At 40.4% G+C, this 22,204-nt stretch overlaps 3 protein-coding genes across 3 annotated transcripts; 1 reads left to right on the forward strand and 2 right to left on the reverse strand.

Moving 5' to 3' along the window:
* The first annotated feature begins 209 nt into the window (after positions 1 to 209).
* On the forward strand, positions 210 to 2,776 carry mcts1 (MCTS1 re-initiation and release factor). Its single transcript, XM_080502694.1, has 6 exons — positions 210 to 380; positions 1,432 to 1,584; positions 1,699 to 1,796; positions 1,881 to 2,014; positions 2,111 to 2,178; positions 2,271 to 2,776. The coding sequence occupies exons 1-6, from the start codon at positions 370 to 372 to the stop codon at positions 2,350 to 2,352; spliced, it is 546 nt and encodes a 181-aa protein (XP_080358820.1). The 5' UTR covers positions 210 to 369; the 3' UTR covers positions 2,353 to 2,776.
* Positions 2,777 to 5,346: 2,570 nt separating this feature from the next.
* On the reverse strand, positions 5,347 to 9,559 carry c1galt1c1 (C1GALT1-specific chaperone 1). Its single transcript, XM_080501844.1, has 2 exons — positions 9,426 to 9,559; positions 5,347 to 6,960 (listed from the first exon to the last, which is right to left on the reverse strand). The coding sequence occupies exon 2, from the start codon at positions 6,944 to 6,946 to the stop codon at positions 5,981 to 5,983; it is 966 nt and encodes a 321-aa protein (XP_080357970.1). The 5' UTR covers positions 6,947 to 6,960; positions 9,426 to 9,559; the 3' UTR covers positions 5,347 to 5,980.
* A 5,347-nt stretch (positions 9,560 to 14,906) lies between these two features.
* On the reverse strand, positions 14,907 to 19,872 carry clic2 (chloride intracellular channel 2). Its single transcript, XM_080502675.1, has 6 exons — positions 19,634 to 19,872; positions 17,991 to 18,100; positions 17,374 to 17,499; positions 17,169 to 17,269; positions 16,889 to 17,070; positions 14,907 to 16,218 (listed from the first exon to the last, which is right to left on the reverse strand). Exons 1-6 carry the CDS (start codon positions 19,685 to 19,687, stop codon positions 16,057 to 16,059), a joined length of 735 nt encoding a protein of 244 aa, XP_080358801.1. The 5' UTR covers positions 19,688 to 19,872; the 3' UTR covers positions 14,907 to 16,056.
* Positions 19,873 to 22,204: the final 2,332 nt, after the last annotated feature.

Here is a 22,204-nt window from a genome sequence, read left to right on the forward strand (position 1 = left end):
TTTTGTCTTTATTTTACCCTTGTACTGTTGTAATTGGTCAATGAATTCAATTTGTACTGTTCTGTTGACAAACGTTTGGTCCGGTCTCTACACGGCAAGATGCGTCACCGCGGTTCCCTCGGCGACAGGAGCAGAGGAAGTTCTGACCTGCCGTGCAGCGTAAGAAACTGTCGTGAAGTGTCGTGAAGTGTCGCTCACTCAGACTGCCGGCCCTGCCGCTCCTTACAGGCGTGGATCTGTTGTAGCATTTCTTTGATAAATGAACTGTAATTTCTCCGGTATCCTTTTTCGTTTCTGGTACCAGATCCCACGCTGCGAATCCGGCCAAGATTTCGACACACTTGACGGCGGCAAGGGTCACCAGCGAGGATGTTTAAAAAGTGAGATGTTGGCTATTACTTTTGTGTTGTAGCATTAGCTAGTAGCTTGGTAAGCTAGCGACTGTTGAGTCTTAATTGATCATTTAATGAGACAAGCAGACAAGCTCTGTACGGTTTTTCTGTTCTCAATATAACTTCGGATCATGTGTCAATAGTACTATTTAGGAAAAAGACTTTTATGATGAGTGTTGCGTGATGACATGAAACATCCAGTCATAGTTGGCACTAGTTAAAAAAAAAAAATTCCTATGAACAAGAAGTGTCAGAGTTCATTTCACACCATTAACATGTTGTAGTTCTGAACTCCTCACTGGTACTATACTGAAATTATAGAACTCCATAACCCACAGAACCTGATTAGAGTCTTTACTTGTGGCAGGAATATATGCATTTATTTAAATGAATGAGTTTAATCTTAAACACGAGTCTTTATTGAGACATCAGAATTAGTATGTCTAATAAAAACGCATAGTAATCAGACACGTTTGGCACCTTGGTGGGCTTGACCCAAATCGTTGAAATAATATGTGGACTGTTAACCAATCGTTTAGTAAATTATAACAAAATATCTCTGAACACCTAAATGTGACCAGGGTATTTTGCAGTTGGTCTGAAAACTGGGAGCAAAAACAACAAAAGGGATGTGCATATATTTCTGTTCAGTGTGAAAAAGGAAAATGGGGCCTTCAGGAAAGAGAGTAAAAGTGCATGTTTCAGAAAAGATTGTCTGCCATTCAAAATGTACAACAAACTCTTGCTTTTTTTTGTACCTACCAAAAGCTACTTCACCTGCAGAACTCACTTAAACGCCCCTCCTGCATTTAAGAAACAAAAAACAAATCACAAAAATAAATCCACAACAGTTAAAGGTGATGACAAATATTCAGCAATTAGCAATTTGTGGATTCAGCAAGGGTGTCAGTAAAGCTGGCCACTTGGTATCATCAAGATAAAGATTTGAAGCATCCTAAACTACGAATGTTCAGCTTTTCTTTTTATTGTGTAACTTTTGCCTTTTTTAGCGCTCTCTGATGTGAGATTTGCATTTCAGATTCGACGAAAAGGAAAATGTCTCCAACTGTATCCAACTGAAAACATCAGTGATCAAAGGCATCAAAAATCAGCTCCTGGAACAGTTTCCAGACATCGAGTCATGGCTCAATCACATAATGCCCAAAAAGGACCCCGTGAAGATCGTCAGATGGTACGATTTAATTCTCCTTGAAAAATCTTCATATTGTGCTTGTTGGAAGATCCTCTCAGTTGGTTTTATCAAATGTTTTTTTTCTTCTTCTTCTTCTTCTTCCTCCTCTTCCAGCCATGAACACATTGAAATCCTGACAGTGAATGGAGAGCTGCTTTTTTTCAGACAGAGAGAAGGACCGTTCTATCCAACTCTCAGACTGCTGCATAAATGTGAGTACAGTTCCCCACAACCCCACTTACTGATGGTTCGAATTTCCCCTTGCCGACGTGGTTATTTTACATGTGTCATTACAGATCCTTTCATTCTTCCACACCAACAAGTAGACAAAGGGGCCATTAAATTTGTCTTGAGTGGAGCGAACATCATGTGCCCGGGGCTGACGTCGCCGGGCGCGAAACTCTACCCGGCTGAGGCCGACACAGTAGTTGTATCCTTTTGTACATGACGCTGCGCAGACAGTTGTGAAGCTATGATGTAAAAAGTCACATTACTTCTCCATTTTGTCCTTAATATATTGCCAAAGGCCATAATGGCTGAGGGAAAGCAACATGCACTTTGTGTTGGAGTGATGAAGATGTCCGCAGAGAGCATGTAAGGCTAAAGTTTAATTTCACCGATGCAAATCCACGCGTTGCTTCCCGGGTGTGTGTGTGTCTGACTCCATCTCTGTGTTTCACGAACAGAGAAAAAGTCAACAAGGGAATCGGAATTGAAAACGTTCACTATCTGAATGACGGACTGTGGCACATGAGGACGTATAAATGATGAAACGCCAGCTGCACCGAAACCACGTCCTGGGGGGAAAATACGGGGAGCTCTTGACAGCAAGGAGGTCTGAGCTGCCAGTCAACTGTTTACGCGTACAAATGTCCCTGTGTAACCTGCTGGAGGCTTCCGATTGACCGTTGCTCGGCACAAATAAATGAAAAGTCTTGCTTTAAATCACCATATAATGTGTTATTTTTGTATTTGCCTGTGATTGAACCTGCGTTGCTTCAAAATTATTCACTTACTGGTAAACAAACTGAATTTTTATTCTGACAACCAGTTCTCGATTAGCCTTCCTGGTAAGTCATCCCTACCTGAACCAGGGTCTGTATCTACCACCTTGCCTGAACCAGGGTCTGTATCTACCACCCTGCCTGAACCAGGGTCTGTATCTACCACCTTGTCTGAACCAGGGTCTGGCTTATCCTTTTCTCTCCTCTGTCCCCCTCACCCCAACCAGAATAGCAGAAAGCCGTTAAGCGGGAGTTTTTTTTTCCTTTCCACCGTCGCTTGTGCTTGCTCCTGTGGATTTGTTGGGTTTCTCTGGAGAAAGCGCCGAGAAATGACTGTTGTATTTGGTGCACTATAAACAAAGTCGAATTAAAATACAGCTCAAATAAATAAAGTGATGCTCTTGATGCATTTCCACATGCGCCTGTGGCCATTTGTGGCAAAATGACCCTGGATTGTCAGGGCGCATCTGGCTTTGGCTGCCGTGATGCCTGTAATCAGTTCCTCCGAGTCCAGATGCATCACCTACACTGAAGGTAGCAGAGCTCCACCCAAACCAGGGTTTCTGGTTTGGGTGGTGACCGTCTTGGCGGTGACATCATCAGCCCATCTCGGGATGAGTCTGAGGACAGATGATGTGCAATCCTCACGAGCCACCTGTCTCTCCCCGAAGCCCTGCAAGTCTGCACTCACTGGAAACAACCCTGCGGCACTGGGCTGTGTAGGTTTACTCCGAGCCAGCAGGGGGCGCATGACATGGCGGCTGGTGGCTCTGGAGTCCAGCGTGTTGATTCCACGTGTTGCTGTTGTGACCATAATGACAATATAACCTGTTTTATATCTATGCTTGTGACGTGTTGGGCAAACCTGGGTTAAAATGTCAGTCAACTTTACAGGATTTGAAGTCTCCCGCAACCACGTTCGAGAGCCTTCCGGTGTCGATATTGATGGATGGTATGGCTTCGATGCTTTAGCGCTTCCGTAGCATTAGCATTAGCTCCCGGAGTGATAACTGGGGTTGCCACCTCCCTGAAAAAATAAAATAAAATATGGAACACCTCACTGGCAACAGTAGATGCATATTATTTGTGATATGAACACATTGAAAATAAAGTATCGATTTATTTTTTATTGTAAAATAGCCAAATTAACAGACTAAAATCTGTATTTTGTATATATAGAAACCTGTCCTGCTTCTTAGAATAGAAATCCATATTCCTTTAACAGAACCCTGTCTGGCTTGAATTACAACAGAATAAATAAAAATTCACTAAAATTTATTGAAAACAGTAATTCCTGTAACGATGTCCATTTAGTGCAATAAGAAAAGTGCAAAGAGAAAGTCTGTGGAAAACTTGTAAATATAAAATATTTGTTCCTCCAAGAGAATGACAGTAGGCTGAAGTAAAAGAGAAAAAAAATAATGAACTCAAAAGCTCCAATCCTCCATCATATAAAGACAGCCCATTTTTTTCATTTGTATTTCTGTTGATCTCTTGCTGCAGTGAGGAATTGTTTGTCTTTCAGTGTCACAGAGTAAAATTCTGAAGAAGACATTTCATCATTTAAGGCTGACAATGAGCTCACTTTGAATTAATTCAGAGGAACATTTGTTCTGCATATCAGTCCACTTCGAAACTGGCGAATAAAAGTGGGGGGGGGGGTCATTTTGATTATATTTATAATTTTGTATAGTATTTTGACTACCTGTATAGTTTATTTATTCATCCATATATTAAATATGTGAACATTTCTGTGTATACTGCAAACTACGTTTATGATTATGTATGTACTTGTATATATGATCTTTCAATTGTATTTATCATTGTATATATCAATAATATTAAACATGGTTTATCACTACCTTGACAGTTGTTTCATTCTTACCTGCCAAACCGTAAGTTTTGAAGGAAAGTGCCCCGTTTGTCATAAATTCCAGTGACATTTTAAAGATGATTTTTAGACCCTTTTCAGCTCAATACTGGATGCGTACTTTCGTCTGCGAATACAGAACAATTCTGTTTTTCAAGGGACTGTTGGCAATCCTGTTGATGACGTACACCACAGCGAGCTCAAGACGGCAGTTCCCTTGAACAAATAATAAAAAATTTTTTTTTTTAACCAGGTTAGAGACTTATGTCCTATGCTGACTCACCAATACTGGATGTGTTCGTATGTTTGCACAGTGCCGAGTGGCAGAATGACAATAAGACGTTAAACTTGTTTGTCTGCCTCTTATATGCCATGAAATCTTTCAATCTATAAACAAGTCTCCCTATTGTTTGTTTATGGGAACATTTCATTACAACTGTAGAACAGTCCTGCAATACCTCACATGCAGTGTACCTGGGTTATCTGTGAGAATACTTTAAAGAACTTTAAAGTTGTTTGGTTTAGCAAATAATCCTTCCAGAACCTAAAGAGTTCTGAATATTTAATCTAATTTATCTTTTCTGCCGCTATGCATGTCAAAGGGTTTATTTCATGTCACTGTATGCAAGTGTATGTCATCGGCTTATGATATGACGCAATATAATATCTCAACTGTACATCAAGGGTTTGTCTTACTGTGTAGACTGCAATCTGCCACCATGGTTTGGATGTATTGAAGATTGATGAACCCAAAATCAACAACGAAAAGCCTGAAAATGCCAACCATGTTGCCTTCCAGCTTTTTACAACTCGCCGCCACATCACCTGCACAATTCATGCAGGTTCATTCAACACTATTAACCCACAGGGTTTCACAAATTCTTATTTATTGTCTTTATCCAAAAGCTATCCAGACATCAGCGATTCAAAACGATCACAAAATGCCATTCTGCAAACCTTAACCACGAGGTACCGAGGGTCGATTCTTCATACAGGGAAATACCAAAGCATCATGAGCACAAACACTGCTCAGTGAGAACTTAACGACGCCTTCATTTGTTCAACCCGATACCGATTGATGGTGCTTTGGTACAACCAATAAATCAGAGGGGGAGCGAGTGTTTGGGCATTCAATAATTGAATGATTTCAGTAACCGGTAACACAGTACTAACTCAAACGCAGCTTAAAGAGCACAAAAAATACATTTTATACACTTGAAACTACAATAACCAAAACTTGCAAATAATCAAGGCTTCTGTCATAAGTTTGAGGCGTTACCCCTCTTTGTCTGCGGTCACAGTTTGATAGAACGCCTCGCTCGGTTCACCTACGCCACAATAGGAACGGGGTCAGATTGTGTTTAAGTGCAAAAAAGTAGAAATATACATGAAATAGTTTTTCCCACCCAGGATCCCTTTCTTACAAATATCTTAAGAAAAACCATCTCCCCAGAGTCAAGTTTGCCATCATAGAAGCAAGAACATTCAAAAAGGAAACATCTAGATTGAGGGAATGAGTCTCTTAGTCGTTGTCTGAACCCTCTGGAGGGTTGAACGTCAGCATATCGTGAAAGTCGTGCCCGTAAGGGCGGAGTCTGTAAACGCCGTACATCATGACCTGCATCTGATTCGGGGACATGCCGTTGAACGTGACCGCCATGTCGGAGCAGCAACCCTCCACGACACTGTTGGGATTGTCATTCATGCTGTTTGTTATCAACGTGTTCAAAGACTGGCTGTTGAACACGCGCTTTCCCTCGGCGTCTTCGCCGTTCTCTGCGAACACGCCGGTGTATTTAAGGCACACGGCCAGCTGCTTGTCGTCGCTCAGCTTCCACAGCGCGCGGCCTCTCTCCGGACACTTGTCCTCGTCGTTGAACACGTCCATCAGCCTCCTCAGGGCTTCGTAGCTCAGGACGATGCCGCTGTCGAACGCCACGTACTCCAGCTCCCCGGACTTCATGGCGTTGCCCAGGTAGAACGGCTCTTTGGGATTCTTCGTGAGCACCAGGTACTTGAGGTTCTCGATGATGGCAAACGTGGTGGGCTGCGCCACGAAGAACCAGCGCAGGTCTCCAGCGTGGTCGTACGCGTGCTTCAACGCCTTTCGCAGCCTCGCCCAGTCGTCTTTTTCGTTTAAATCCAACGCTTCGAGAGCCTTGGAGGACTCCGACGTGTAAAACACGGACTTGTCGCAGTGTCTGCTCCACGTCCCGATGGCCGCAGCCCAGTGAACTAGGATCTTTGGGGTCACCATAATGACACAGTAGATTCGCACCTGGTCGGTCAAGGCCTGCAATTGACTATCGGAGAGGAGCTTCAGCTCGTCTTTACTTGGGGCTTGAACGTGGTGATGGTGGTGGTGGTGGTCGGCGGTCTGACTGTCGGACTCAGCGCCGGGACTGAAACTACTCAGGAGCGACACCACCAAGCAGAAGAGGCCACCTAGGACCACCCCCTTCATGAACGATCCTCCTTCAGACAACATGTTGGCAAACAACACTGAAAAACAAAACAAAACACAGTATTGTAGGTTTAAAAAAAAAAAAAAAAAACAATGTTTAAAACCTGGATGTATCTGAATCGATTCATCCACAACGTGATAGAAAATGTATTTATTTTTTAACCATCAAGTGTGAGTACTTTAATTTTTTTGTGTTAATTAAAAAAAAAAAAAAAAAAAAAAGCTGGGTTTTATTTATTTGTATAAAAACATGGTGGAGTCTTTGCCTCTATCAAATTTCACCTCAGGTGAATAATATCCCACTGCTTGCTATTATAATGTTATTTGCGATCAATATAACTTTCAGCACGGTTGTTACAGCCCACAGGCTGTATGGCCTCGCCTCCGCCTCTGTGTTGTATGTGTGTGTGTTTGTTTCAGTGTATTGATTGACAGGAAGTCCCCTCATGACTTCTTCCTCCTCCTGTCCTGATTGAACTTTAGTTAAATGCCTTCCAGAGAAGAAGCTGCCTTCCTGTTGTATTAGATCAAACATTGTATAGCTGTTGGGCATTACCTGTTTGGCCCTCTGTTGTATTATTGTGTCTTTGGGGTTCTGTTTGATTATTGTACACCCGGTAACTACTAATAAAATATTCACCTCACCCAAACATACCTGGTTATTGTTATTTCCTACATGTACATCCTTCTCTTAGCTGAGCCGGGTCGTGATGACAGTATTGAACAATAAAAGCATGTTCTCGTGTAACTCGTACTCTGCATGTAAAATACGTTTGCTGAACAAGTCATAAAACATACACAGACCTTTGTACTGTTCTCTTCATTGTGTCTTATAGTAAGTTATGCTTGTTGAACAGAGACTTTTATTTTCTCAAAAGAACTGGATTTATAAAAATAGAAGTACAATCTTTTGTCAATTTTATTTTCTGATTTAAATATCTGTATATTTCTGATTTACAAGCAGAATTATGTACATCATTATTTGAATAGCCAACAAAGCAAACAGGAATGTCACATTTAAGGAAGAGAGAAAAAACTAAAGAATGAAAGTTTTAGAAACCAGTAAAACAGTTGCAGTTGTGCTCGATCCCACACACAAGCTTTTGAAATGTATGTTGATCTTCTGTATTTGATGAATTGAAGTGGCCGTTAGGCCAGTCTGCAAAGACAGGGTTGGTTTATTTGTGGAGCCACGGTCCAGCAGCGCTGCTAATATCCTTTCCCACAGACATGCAAGGGTTGCAAATACTTTCTGCTTCTGATAACCATGAGAAATGCACAAAAAGAGTCTTATTAAACTTAGAGCAATGGCAGTTTTTTTTCTTCTCAAAATGTCATAAAAAATATTAATCATAATTTTATGAAAAATAAGCTCTGCTGCAAATTGCCCTGTCAGTACAGATATTCACACATAGAAATGGGAATATATTCAGTTTATCCAGCATTATTGATTCTGATGCCTCAAGGGCAATAAAACGATCGTCCCAGAACAAGACTTTCCTGAGAAACACCATGACACAGGATCGCCTGAATGCTCTGGACATGCCCTTCATTGAGAAATAGAAAAAAGTTGTCAGAAACATTTCTGACTTTAATAAAAGTCATCGAGAGCTGTGCCACTCAGAAGGACAGCATCGGGAAGAGGGAGAGGGGGAGAGAGAGAGAGAGAGAGAGAGAGAGAGATGAGGTGGGGTCATACTTTGTCAAATATTATAAGACTGGAAGTAAATGAGCTATTTATTCTTTTGTTCAGGAAATAGTGAAGCACAACCTCACCTAGAATACTTTTCAACAGTCACCAGTGGCATATCAACATTCTAAGAAACACAAACGTGTTACAGTAATTCCACTAGTGAAGGTGCAGCTCGTTAATCGTTGCATGTTCATTATTTTCATTATTATTAATAAGTATTGATCTATATATGTATAATTACAAATAAATAGGACTAACAGGGGAATGAGTGGGTATAATGATTCATCAACACAGAAACGGGAAATCTAGAAGCAAATTTACGCGCAATATAATAATTTATTTGATTTAATTAGTGGTTTCCTTCTTACAATAATACATTAGACGAATTACTGAGTGGTAACGCCTAAAATTTAAGTTTTAGTATCACCTTGATAAAAAAAAATAGACGGCCTTTGTCTTTATATTACAGATGAAAAAGAATCCACTTAAAGTTGATACATAACAAGGAAGTGTTTTACTTTTTGAAATGATCTTGAATAACAAACACAGCAGTTTCAAAATGTGGACGTTTTAAACCCCACAATGTTAACACAATATAATAATCACAGATCTCCTTCAGAGTATTTTTAAAGCGTCCAACTAAGCAGATCTGGTCGCTTATCATACAACCTGTGGGTTTAATCTCACCAGAGAGCCGTGCATTAAACCTGTTAGCTCCGTTAGCCTAGCCTCTCGGTTACAGTACGGTTTCTGTGGTCTTTCACATTTTCGCTCAACACAAACACAACACATAAAAAGTAAAGTCCGTACCTGTCCGCGTTACGGCCGCCGTGTCAGCTGGTGCTCCGCTGCGCTTGTCTATCAGCTCCCACTTTTCCTGTTTGGTGACATTCAGCTAAGTTAATTATCAACCAGTTCTTCCATTATTCTGTGTCTGTCTTCTTCTGCTGCGGCTCCTTCGCCTCATCCTTCTCCTCACTGCGCTACAAGCAGCTGTTAGCTCAGTGCTACCACCACACGGAGGAAAGGTGGCATTACAACAACAGTCTGCCGCTCAGTGACTGAACGTCAATTAAAAAGTAAAAAATAATATAATTTTGTTGTTTAAAAAAAAGGTTAAGCGTATTTCCAGGCTAATTATCAGTGACAATGCAACTTTACTATCTTTAATTTAACCTTTCTTTCTAATAACCACGAAGATTTTAAAATGGAATACAAATACCTTTTTTCTTTTTAACGCCAGTGGGAAATTCTTTACAGCGTTGTTCCACACAGAACGGAATACAATTAATAGAACGGAAAGTTGAGATATTAAATAATACAGATTAAAAATGAAATATTTCAAATGTAAAAACTTAACATTTGATTAATATAAGAATGGATATGTAATTGACAGGCGAACACAATAAAGGACAATTTACAAGAACAGTTAGACTAGAAGAGACACTGATCAGGATGGACCTCAGTTTGGACTGGATCCTCTTCTCTGAGACCACCTATACAAAGTCCATCACTACCCCCACCATGTCACTGGCCTTTCTGATTGGTTTATTGAGCCCGTTGGTATCAGCCACCATCAGCCTGCTGTCCCTAACAACAAAGAGAATAGCAATTGTCACCACTTTCCCCTTAACATGGAGACATTATCCTTAACATTCAACAGAATAGATAGTACCTACATTAACTTTCCTGGCAATTATACAAATATTCACAAAACAATTACAATGTTAATCCAAAGTGACACAAACCACAACAGTAACATTCAAGGTTAATAATCACATTAACAAAGGCCCATGGCCCATGTGCAAAGATGTCCCACAGACAATCTAACACATACAGTAGTAGCAGGGTATAAGATGTAAGGGACTTTTTGGGACCTCTTTGAGGGTTTCATATTCTCCGTTGCACCGACACAACTAGAGAGCTACTCTGAACCCATATATACAAAGACCTGGGAAAGGCTATTCAAAAATGGTGCCATCTGTTTATGCAAAATCGTATATTCTCATTGCTCTTTCAAAGTACAAATGGGGGTTAAACATATGTTGGGAAAACAGAAGGACTTCCGAAAGCTAAATCATTTCAATTAGTTAAAACCCCAGTGGAAAATAGAGAGTGGAAGACAACACAAACTCCACACAAAAAATGTGGAATCAAGCCTGGCATGATTGATTGGTTATCCTTCATATTTTGATTCCAATTCTGTGAGCTATCCATCAGATGTGTTCTGTTGCAGCGTTCCTGCCGGTGACGGTACTGATCTCACAGACTCTTGCTGCTGAGTGCGCGGCAACCAGACAAATCAAAAGTTGTTTGCTTTCAGCTGACGTGGAGAGAATAAATCACCTGACGGCATGTACACTGATCTGTGGAGCAAAAGTGACCTTTCAGTTTGACAAAAAGCCTTTCTGGGCAGCGGAAAACTCGAAACAACCGCTTTTGTCTTTGGTTGTTTTGAGAGCGACTCTTTTGTTTAAGGAGCTTGACTGATTTTCGATCAAGTTTTGACTCAAATGGGCTTCTTCTCTAAAAATCCACAGGTGGTTTTTAGTATTCCTTCGTGAGTAAACCAAATAAATGAACCGACAATATTTATTTACACCAATACTGTGAGTTGAATGAAAAAAAAGTACCTTTGGTGAACTTACATGACTCATGAAAGGCAACTTTTTGAGAATAAAAAAATTTATCATATTGGTAATATTGGTGTAATTACTGAGTGCGTTGCCGATTTTCTGTGAAAATTTGACAATATATTATTATAAATATTTGCTGCAGATTGTAGTGGATGGAAAATGAAAAACCTGACGTTACCATTCTCTGACTTTGAGTCTTTTTAAGCAAACAGACCAATACAATAGCTGCTAAGGGTTTACAAATGTTCAACATCATTGTGCTTTTGCAAGCTGTTCAGTGTAATGAAATTATCATTAATCTTCCAATGTGAAATCTTCCAACAAACACATGCTGGAGTGGAACAGTTGCAGCTCTTATGAATATGAAGATATTCAGCCACTTTTTCCCTGCATCACCTGGTCCAACAGCAACCATTTGGCCAATATACATTGTTTATCTGACCTGAGCAAAAAGGACAAGGCCTCGGCATAAGATGTCTGTCAACAACTTTCAGAGTCTGTCAACAGGTATTTGTCCAAACTTTATCGCTCTGAGGAGTTTGCTCATCCCGGGAAATTTGATGCCTTTTGGAGATATTTTCAGCTTCCCTTGGCTTCATTATTCACATTTATACACATTTTGACCAAACTTTCAATCTCCACTATATAAAAAGAAATGTCAAAAACCTCCAAATACTGCTTCATGAAGGTGAGTCTTGTTTGAGTCCAATATGTAACAACGGCCTGAATTGTTATAAAATATACTGTAATAAAACTGATGATACTGATGATTGGAGAAATAGATTACAGATGATAGAGGATAGAAGACTATAAATGACTTGTGTAATAGCAATCGTACATACATACATACAGTATTTTCAGTATTTTTGTGAAGTTCTTATTTGTGCATATGATACGAAAATCTTTTTTCTCTCATTGTTTCTACCTGACGCTGTACTTTAATGTGTAATCTAAATTCAAATGGTTTCACAATAAACCACACAAGGAAATGCAACGTGAAAGAGAAACTTTACAACTGCCACTGCACTTAAAGCACAAAGACGCGGGAACAAAGCTTTTTACGGCCTTATTACAGTCTAAATATGAAAGGCAGTGATAACTGATGGCCTCAGACGTCTCAAGTCATTCAACGCGAGATGACGTAAAAGCTTAGCGGTGACACACTTCCATCACTCACGAGCGGTGACACTTCTGAACAGCTCATCACGCAGAAAAAAAAAAAACGGCGTGAAACACCGACCGTCAGAGCGGCGCGCTGCAGACAGCAGAGGCTGATTACTGCCGCAGAGCAAACATTTGTTTTCCCGCTCTGTACAAGCACAGATAGGCCCCGTCTGAATTGACAGGCTCCCCTAAATTGTGTGTATGACGCCTGATCCATCGTGTCCGGGGCCATTAAGGAGGAGACTGGGCGTGATGATAATGTATTGATCAGATAGTGATGGATGGCCCCTGAGGATATATAAGCGAAGTTCTTGGTCGAGTCGAGGAATCGGAGCGGCTCGACCATCCCGTGACGAGGAGACGCCATGCTTTCTGTAGCCCTGTTTCACCTGATCGCCGCCGTCTGCTCTGCAACATGGACGCACGCTCTGCCGCTCTACCCCGAGCCCAACCTGGAGCCACGGGCAGGTAGGACGCCTCCAGCGCAGTCCTTTCCGAACTGCTATATGTATTTATTCGGCGATCACGAAATGAAAACTTGCTGTTTTGTTTTGGGGTTTTTTGACAGATTTCTTGCAGACGTTAGTATCCGAAGTGGAGGATGGAACGAACGCCGGTGAGGCTGAACAGAGGGAGGTGAATAATCTTTATCCTCTGCTGATGCATCACAACGGAGATTGGAATAAAGGTAAGAAGAAAATACATGAATCCACATGGAAAATCTGATAGATAGTAGATAGATAGATAGATAGATAGATAGATAGATAGATAGATAGATGTCCAGCATCATCCAGTGTGCTATCCATGACTCAACACTTTCACAACAGTACAGACTACAGTCCAGATAAATATAGGAATAAATAATAAGTTAAAAAGTTACTGTCAATAGTGATGTAAAATGTACATTACAGACGTTTGTTGTAAAGTTGTATAGTCAAGGTTTTTGTTTTCTTTGTTTCAGGGGAAAAAGATTCAGCACAACAGGAGAAATTTGCAAACATGGTAAGAATGATAAAAGATGTAAAAAAAAAAAAATATATATATATATATATATAGAAAGAGAGATGATATATTATGATATATTATGTGCTTTTGCTGCTAATGTAGGTTCAGTGTGTAGAAGAAAACAGCTCACAAAAGGGAAATGGAATGTAATAAGACTATAAATCAATACAATCAATTGAAAAAAATAATAATTTCAGAGACAAAATACTTCATATGTTTTTACCTACTTACATTTATGACTTTTAAAGATGGTTTAGATAAACACCATTTTTGAGTGACTTATTTCAAAAGCCTATTCAGTTTGTCGGTACATCCTTGAATGACCTTCGTGTGACTCTCCAATTTGATGTGTTGCTTTGAAAAATTCCCTAAAAATTCTAATCATTAGGAGTTTATCTTAATTAACGACATACTCTCGATTGCACTTGCACCGAGAAATTCCCTCTGCAAGCAACATCTGTGTCAACGTTTAAACTATTTACTCCCGCGCACTGTGTGACAGTCATTTATTCACAGTTATTGGTTAGGAATAAATGCATGTATAGGCTATCAAATAATCTCCTCTCCAATTAAGGATGCAGTGGCACCATTGATTAACAGCTCGAGCAAAAATGTAAAAGGAAAAAAATAGAGTATCATCACACGTCTTGTTTCTCAGGTGGATGATCTGAAAGAAGTGGTCCTGAAGCTGGCAGCGGCCGACAAGCTTCGCTCTCAGGGTTTCCTCAGATCAGAGCAGAGCCTGCCCAAAACAAACAAACGAGGTGAGCGAGTGACTTGCTTCCTTTTGGATGAATGAATGAAAGAAAGCCTCAGCGGGTGCAGAGGGCCTGATGCCACAAAAGGATGTTTAACTGAGGCTTTCGCCGTTTGCCGAGAATGACAGGAATGATCGACGATACCGTGCAATGAAAAGTAGAAATTGAGCAGAAGGAAGAGAGATTTTAAAGAGTTGAGTCGTCGCTTTATCTGCTGATGTTACTTGAGTAAATATTTATTGATTTCAGAGTAGAACCTCTGAACAAATTGGCGAAAATACCTACATTCGAAGACTTATCTGGAGGAATGAAGCAAATCATTGATAAAGATGAACAGTTGACTTTTTATTTGACGTCAAACACGGAGAGGAGCAAATCAGATATTTTACTGATGTCATGGTAAAGATTATAAATTGAAACGTTTAAAACAGCTTTTAAGATACAGTAATGGACATTTAAACTAGAATAAAGGCATTTCAGTTGTTGTGAAGTATTTATCTGTAAGCATAACTTTTATTTAACACTTATAAAATTAACAGTGTGTTTCCCTATCTGTTGAACGTTTACATAGGAATTAAAAAAATTTATATCATTAAATACAATTAAAAATATGAAAGGGTTGAACTCAAAACCTTAAAAACAGAGTTTTGATTATGTAATTATACATTCATTTCCTTCAAGTTGCTTTGTTTATAGAATAAATAACTTTAGATCCTCTGTTTTTTTGGCCCAATAAAATAGAAGTAAGGTGTGAAAAAAACATATTTGCAAATGGATGAAAATACAATGGATATGCTATTATTATTATTATTATTATTATTATTATAACTTTACAATTGAAAATAAAAAAAACCTGATGAAGCAGTTTTCTTTTCTTTTCAAGACAATTTTTGCACCATGTTAGTAGTTTTAAAAGAAACAACTAAAAAGCTTAATAATTTAATGAGCTTTTGAAAGGTATTACCTGTTTTTCCTCTTTTCGCCACTTTAGTTTTTCATTGGTGTTTGTGTATAGCCATATTTATATCATGTCTTTCTTTATTTTCTTGTTCTTTTTTACATTTTACATCTTTATTTCACTCAAATTTCTGCACAGACAAATACTGAAGTGTCCACATTTCTTCTCGTGTTGACAGCTTGCTTCTGGAAATATTGTGTGACAAACTGAAAGACAGCGGCTGGACGTCTGATGAGATTTCATCCTCCTTCTCCTGTATCATCCCTCTTTTCCCATCCAACCGTCTATTTATTGTCGACACCGGATCAATAGAAGATATATTTTTGAAGCTCTTTAATTGTCTTTTTTTTGTGGCTGAAAATAAACTTGAATATCAGAAACACCATGTATGTGGGTCAGTCCTAATTGTTTGTTTTGATTTTGGGCACACACTCAAAACACATAAAAATTAAGATTAATTCATAGTTTTATTAGTGCGACAGCAAGGCAATTTCATCACGTTAGACTATATTTGTACAGGGTTGGATGCCGGAGTGTTTTGCATTAAGATAAACAGTTTTCTGCGGCTGCTGCTTTCTCTAGCGTGGTCATATGGTGTTTTAATCCTAGAAAGAACCAACAATTACCAGTATTTACACTATCAACAATGACTTTTTGAACAATTAACTGTCAATTGCACGTTTGGCCTTTTTTTGTTTGTTGTCTTGGTCTGAAAGTGACTAAAACAGTCAGTACAAACAACCAATATCACATTTCACTTCAGGGAGTCCCGCTGCAGCCGGAGCTGCAGGGTCTTCAGGGTTTCCAGGATGGGAAGGTGATTTACAGATCACATCTATACACGCATTTGTACATGCATACATTGTTCACGCCACTCCCAAATAATAATAAAAAAAGAATAAAAAAAAAAGAAAAGCAGTTTATTTTCTCTGGTTTGCCACGCTGAGGTAAGCCTTCTCGATCTCAATGTCGGCTGGACACGTCTGCTTGAACTCCTCCCGGTCGTCGGCGTGCCGCAGGTACCGCCACACGCCGGTGAAGTGGGCCGGGATGTCAAAGTTGCAGTATTTCTTGGCTGCAATCTGAAATAAAAAAGAGAGGAGTTGATTGTCTGAAAGGGAAAGAAACCTTCACGATTTAACTGATAACAAAAATGTTACACTGCTTCCATTGGAAGTGTTGTTGAGTTTTCTGAATAGCGATAAATGTATATGCATATATGTATAAAGAGTCTCACGAAATAGTAACAAGTAGGTGGAGACATTTGTTCTTCAAACTTGTTTGTTCTCGTTTCAACTCCTGGGCGATTCAGTGAAAGGATCAAAGCAGCTGATGGGATCATTCATCCATGGTGGAGGTGCAGAAGTTGACACATTTAAAAGTGATCAAGTTGTAATTGTAATGGTTGAAGACTAAAACCTCAAGTTGATTGCAAATACAGCCAGATTCTTTTCTTTAAATGTAGATTTGTTTCTGTTTGAAAACAATCAAGCTGAATCATTGATTTGTGATATAACTGAAGATGAAGTGAAAAGTTCTTCTCAAAAGGACAGTCTTGTGACTACAATAGCTGTGTATATGTCCACCTGTACATATATATCCGTATTTACAACACCAAAATGATAAAGAAAGAGTCAAGATGATAGATGAAGCGTGAAATATTTCACTTTATGTGTAATAAATGTAAAATGTATGTTTGTTTGTTTGGGAAAGTCCCTTCAGATGAAGCAGTCAATAATTCTTAATTCCCACCCTGATTACGTGCAGTTTGGGCAGCAGGTTGCAGTCGGCTAAGGTGAGGCGGTCGCCGTCCAGAAACTTCCTCTTGGAGACGGCGACGGTTTCTGTCGAGTTGTGGTCGATCTCCTCGGGGAGGGGCGAGTTCAGGTAGTCGTCCAGACGCTTGAACTCCCGCAGGAGGCTTTTCTCCTGGACTGCAGGGAAAAAGACGGACGTGTGAATTGGGTTTTTGAGCAGTGACGTAAGCGTCACGTCGATACGGGCTGATCCGTGTTACACAGACGCGGCTCACAGGCGTTATTGGGGCTGTTCCTGATGAAGGCGGAGAACTTTGAAAAAATGTCGGCGCCCACGTCAAAGGACTCTTTGTTTCGTGGGCTGAGGTGAGGATACCTGCGGGGGGGGGGGGGGGGGAAGAAAGGGGTGAACGTGATCATCGGGGAAACAACAGTTGCGCTTCACTGGTATATTTACATAACCGTAAGGTGCAAGAGTACCGGGGTGGGGCCAGTGTTTGCTCAAGGAACTCCTCGATTTTGATGAAGTCTGTTTTGAGGGTGCCGTTGTAGAGGAGGAACGGAGGGTTTGTCCCGGGGGCCAAGTCCTTCAGCTCTTCTGGTTTCCTGGAGAGTAGGAATAGAGAAGGCGTGCATTTAGCCGACTCTTTTGAAGCATATCTGATGGGAGCATGTGTTTTTTATCAGGCTTGTCAGAATCGAATGTGTATACTCTGGATTAATGATTTCAAGGTTGTTGGTTTAGCTCAATACATTTTCAGAACTGGGAGTGGCCGTCCGTTCAAAGAGCCTGTTTGTTCTCAGTAACTCGATTTCAAAAGCCCTTATTTCCTCGTCCGCAAAAATCCTGTGAAATTCACACAATAAAAGGCAAATTAAAGAAGGTGTTTGTCCGCGGGGTGACACAGGGCCCTTTGTCGGCTCCGGCTTCAGGGCTCCTCCCTCTAAACACACCTTCTGACAAGTTAGAAGCGACTTGAATTAGTGGAAACAACGTCCCACTTTCTCCCTTGTTTGCTGCGTAATAAGAGTTCTGTGGTAAAAGTCCCAGCGACCAGATGCTCAGGAAGTGTTTTCGCTGGCGGCGGGGTGCTTACTTCCTCATATCAACAGTGGTCACTGTGAACTTCACTCCTTTGAGCCACAGCACCATGAACAGCCTCTGGCAGAAAGGGCAGTTCCCCACGTTCTCGCCGTCATGTCCGGCCTGGAAAACACACACACACACACAAAATAAGTTTTTTTTTAGCACAAATCTTTTGTTTTGGGGACATTAAAAGATTCAGACCCATTAAACGTCAATTACGGAAGTTATTGAAAGGGTTATTTAGAAAATTCAGAGGCCGAGGGGAACGGGGGGCATTGTCTCGTAGCAGGAAAAACAACAAATATGAACATGTGCACCTTTCTTCAACCACTTCAAAACACAACACACAGCCTGCTTAAAGCCCCCCGACTTTAAAGGGACAGTGGATGTTTTCTTGACTTTTTTTCTTCTTGTCGTTTTCGCTTCTTTATTTATGCAATTTTGGGAATAATTCTGAGCTTTAAAACGGGTAGCGATACCGCTGTCATCCCACATTTAACCCTGCACTTTCTATTGTGCAACAAAAACTTTATCGTCAAAGCCAACAAAGCGTCTTGTTTTCTGTTGATACTGTAACCGAGCATTCAAAATGTAACTTTTTCTTTTTCTTTTCATGCCTTGAGACAGACATGCACCAGAGGAAAAGAACTGATACCACTCCCACATTTGTACAATCAAAGCTGGGTGGCATACTTTGGCATAAAGACGGGAAACAAGAACAAAAAGGCCTAATTTACCTCATTTCACTCAAAGAATCAAAGTCTCTCAAGCTCAAAGTTTATAGCTTGTATTTAGCGAATTGCACAAAATGAATTTTCAGTTTTAACAGGGTTTTTTATGCAGCGCTACTCCTCGTCTGGGAGCAGTGATTTATTTTAATTTTTAGGATTTCCTGAAGTCGTGTACACTTAAGACTTCTGTAACATCTCGATGTGTGAATTTTATATCTTGTTTTTAGTTTTTGTTTTGTTTTGCAATCAAACATTAATCTGATGTTAGGCTGACTTTGGAGAACAATGTCACAGATGGAAAGTATTTCACAACTCGTGGAATTGGTCTTGTTTACATTTTATCTATAGAAACATTTTGTTCTCTCTGGCAGAATTTTGTTTTTTTTTGTCTCTCTTGACCTTGACTTATGTATCAGAAGACACCACGTCTCGGCTCAAGCTAAACATTTGCGCAGTTATGATAGGAAATTACAAAACGAGGCTTCTTTAAAGAGACGGCGATGCGATGTGAGTCAAGTGGGTGTGCCTGGTTCATGTCAGGAGGCCGCCGACTCTCCACGCTCCTCTTGCTGTTTGTGGGTGGGCGATGATAAGGTGGCCTGTCTGTCTGTGGCGTTCAGAGTTCACTGATAACAAGCTGCCGTGACCCTCGGCGGGGATACAAACACCTCGCACATCTGCAGCACTTGGTATCTGGGGATGGCACCAATCAAAAGGCGAGTTGTCTCCTGATTGATGCTGCTTTGTTCTGCTACTCTTCAAAAAGGCTGAAGGCTGATAAACAGGGCAGGAATACATTGTGTGACTCTTTTTATATTTTTTGCCTGACACATACAGATAAACTCAGATGTTACACCCTGTTGCAGCAGTGAATTGATGTGAGAATTTATTTTTTTTCAAAAATAGAAAATAAAAGACAGACCTTGATGAACAGCTCGATGCTTGGCTCCTTTTCCGAATTCTGCCGAAGTGCCATGTTTTCCTCAGGAAAGTTTTAATAACTTTTTTTTAATTTTTTTTAATTAAAAAATAACCTTCTCCAGTCAGCTTCTCCTTAAATGAGTAGCTTGGTCTCCTCAAAAATCCTCAGAACAGGAGAATAGATGCAGTTTGAACAAGTGGGTCTTTGTGGCCCTGGACGTCAGGAGACAGTATCACACCTCTCAGGCTCGTGTTATTCTGAGGGTTTCGCTCTGAGCATACTTTACAAGTCAGAGGAGAGGGAGGACCCAGAGAAATGGGCGGGGGGACACACTCTTATATACCCAGTGCCAAACTCAATGGGGAGAGAGCTGAAAATAGGTGGATAATGTAACGCACAGGAACTGATAACGCGCCGTGACTCAAAACATACACAATTTTGCACAATAAATATGAGCCACTCGCATTCCTGTGCTGTCAGATATGAAAGGAAAAAGCTGCGCTTAATACAAAGGAGAGGCAGTGTGTGGGAGGGACTCAGACAAACACAAAGGTCCCACATGAGTGCGACTGAATATTATACTGTAATGTGAGGAAGGAACACCTGAAAGATATGTTTTAAGGATTTAATTAAATAAATTGAATAGAGAAGATGTCTTATGAAGCTCAATAAAATAAAATAAAAAAGTTGTATATCTTCTGAGTTGCTTCACTTTAGATTGACTATTTCGACCTCGTGGAACAATCAGCAATATGATTACTTCATCCATCCATCCATCCATCCATCCATCCATCCATCCATCCATCCATCCATCCATCCATATTCTGAATAGTAAAAGACAATTATTCAACCAACTGCTCTGTATTTTTCACCAATTCTACAATATAGCCCCCACTATGGCCCTCTGGGTGTGTGTGTGTGTATGTGCCCCCCCCCCCCCCCCCCCCCCCCCCCCCCCCCCCCCCCCATCCTAACATAATATGACATTCTGTGGAGTTTTTTGTATGTATTTTGAGTGATTCCATGGCAGGGTGATTGTGGGAATCCCCTCATTCTTTTGGACCATTAGGAGAAACAGAAAACAGATTAGTTTTGAACTCGTCTATTTGGAAACCTGCACTATGGACTTTACCTTCCTGCCACACCGAAGGTCAAGTCAAGGTCAAGCCTTAACAGTGTCATGATGTGACACTGGAAGTAAGAGGCATTCAGAAATATTGATTTGATTACAGTTTTAGCAGTTTGATTTATTTTTATTTTTGCTATTTTGGTAGATAAATTAATCAATGTACTGCTAAGTGCCATCTCAAACCCACATGTCCCAGAGGAGCGACGCACTCGGGGGTCAGTTCAGTGTCAGGGTTTCTGGTTGTTTGGCATCATTTACAGTCAACAGTGATGGGGAAATTTCTGATGATTAAAATCCCCAAGCTGGGCTGCAGACTTCCTGAGAAAAGCAACCAGAGCACAGGCAGGATTATGAAACTAATTTTAAGGAATTTAAAATGAAAACACACAATTTGATGAAGAGTAAAGGGCACCGTGCTATGTCTCACCTCTTTTGTCTGCCAGGAAAATTCAGGGAATTTACGACTCTGAACTGGGAGAATTGATAACTCAACCCATCACACTCAGGTTCCTAACAAAACCTGGAAATTAGATAAAACAAAGATTACAGGAAATATCTAAGATGTGGGGAAATCCTGTATATTTTTACACTTTATCTTGCCTCTTTATCTCATTTGTTGAACTGACAACACAATTAGTTAGTGGAACTCTAAATATATGATGAATAAATAAAAAAATCATTTGATAGTAAGTTAAGAAGGAGCATTTTTTTCCAGTTATACATTATTTTTAATGGTTTCGTAATACACCTCCTCAATATTCTAGGGTTGACCCTTTTTGTTGAGACACTCATATCCTGAAAATAACAAATTGTAAATCTCTGAACTTGACTGTATCTATATGTGAGTAAGAGAAGTGTTTTCATGAGCGTCTCCAAACATGAGATTTCTGGTCTTAAACCTCATATTCTTTTTCTAATATGTGCTACGACGACTCCTCCAGCCTGCCCGTGGAGGCACATGTGAGGAGCAATATAAAACTTTGTTTATACTCCCAACAGGAGTATCGAGGATCTTCACTCCGGGAGCTGGTGGGAGTTTCACTCTCGCTTCACCCACATGATTAAAATGTGGGTTCCTCCTTGTGACGCTGCAGCGGGGAGTGTTCACTGGAGCCAGTGGGATTAATGACTGGACCCTTGCTTCGACATTCCTTTTTTTGATTCCCCGTCAGCTCTTGATAACGTCCTGAGCTGGCTGGTAACCACCTCGTGTGTTTTATTGCTCGGTGTTTGGTCGGCATGACGACGGGCGTCACACTGTGTTGAGTAAGAGAGGATGTTTGGCTGCCATAGTCAACCAGAATACTGATATTCAACAGGAGAGATTTCCTGAGAACTGGCGGGGGAAAAATGAGTAGCACGCTAATGATCTTTCACTTCCTCCTCCACAGTCCCAAGGATAGGAAAACACCGTCTCCTCACTATCTAATGTGGACACACAA

The sequence above is a fragment of the Blennius ocellaris genome (assembly GCF_963422515.1).
Source record: "Blennius ocellaris genome assembly, chromosome: 9".
Lineage (NCBI taxonomy): Eukaryota > Metazoa > Chordata > Actinopteri > Blenniiformes > Blenniidae > Blennius > Blennius ocellaris.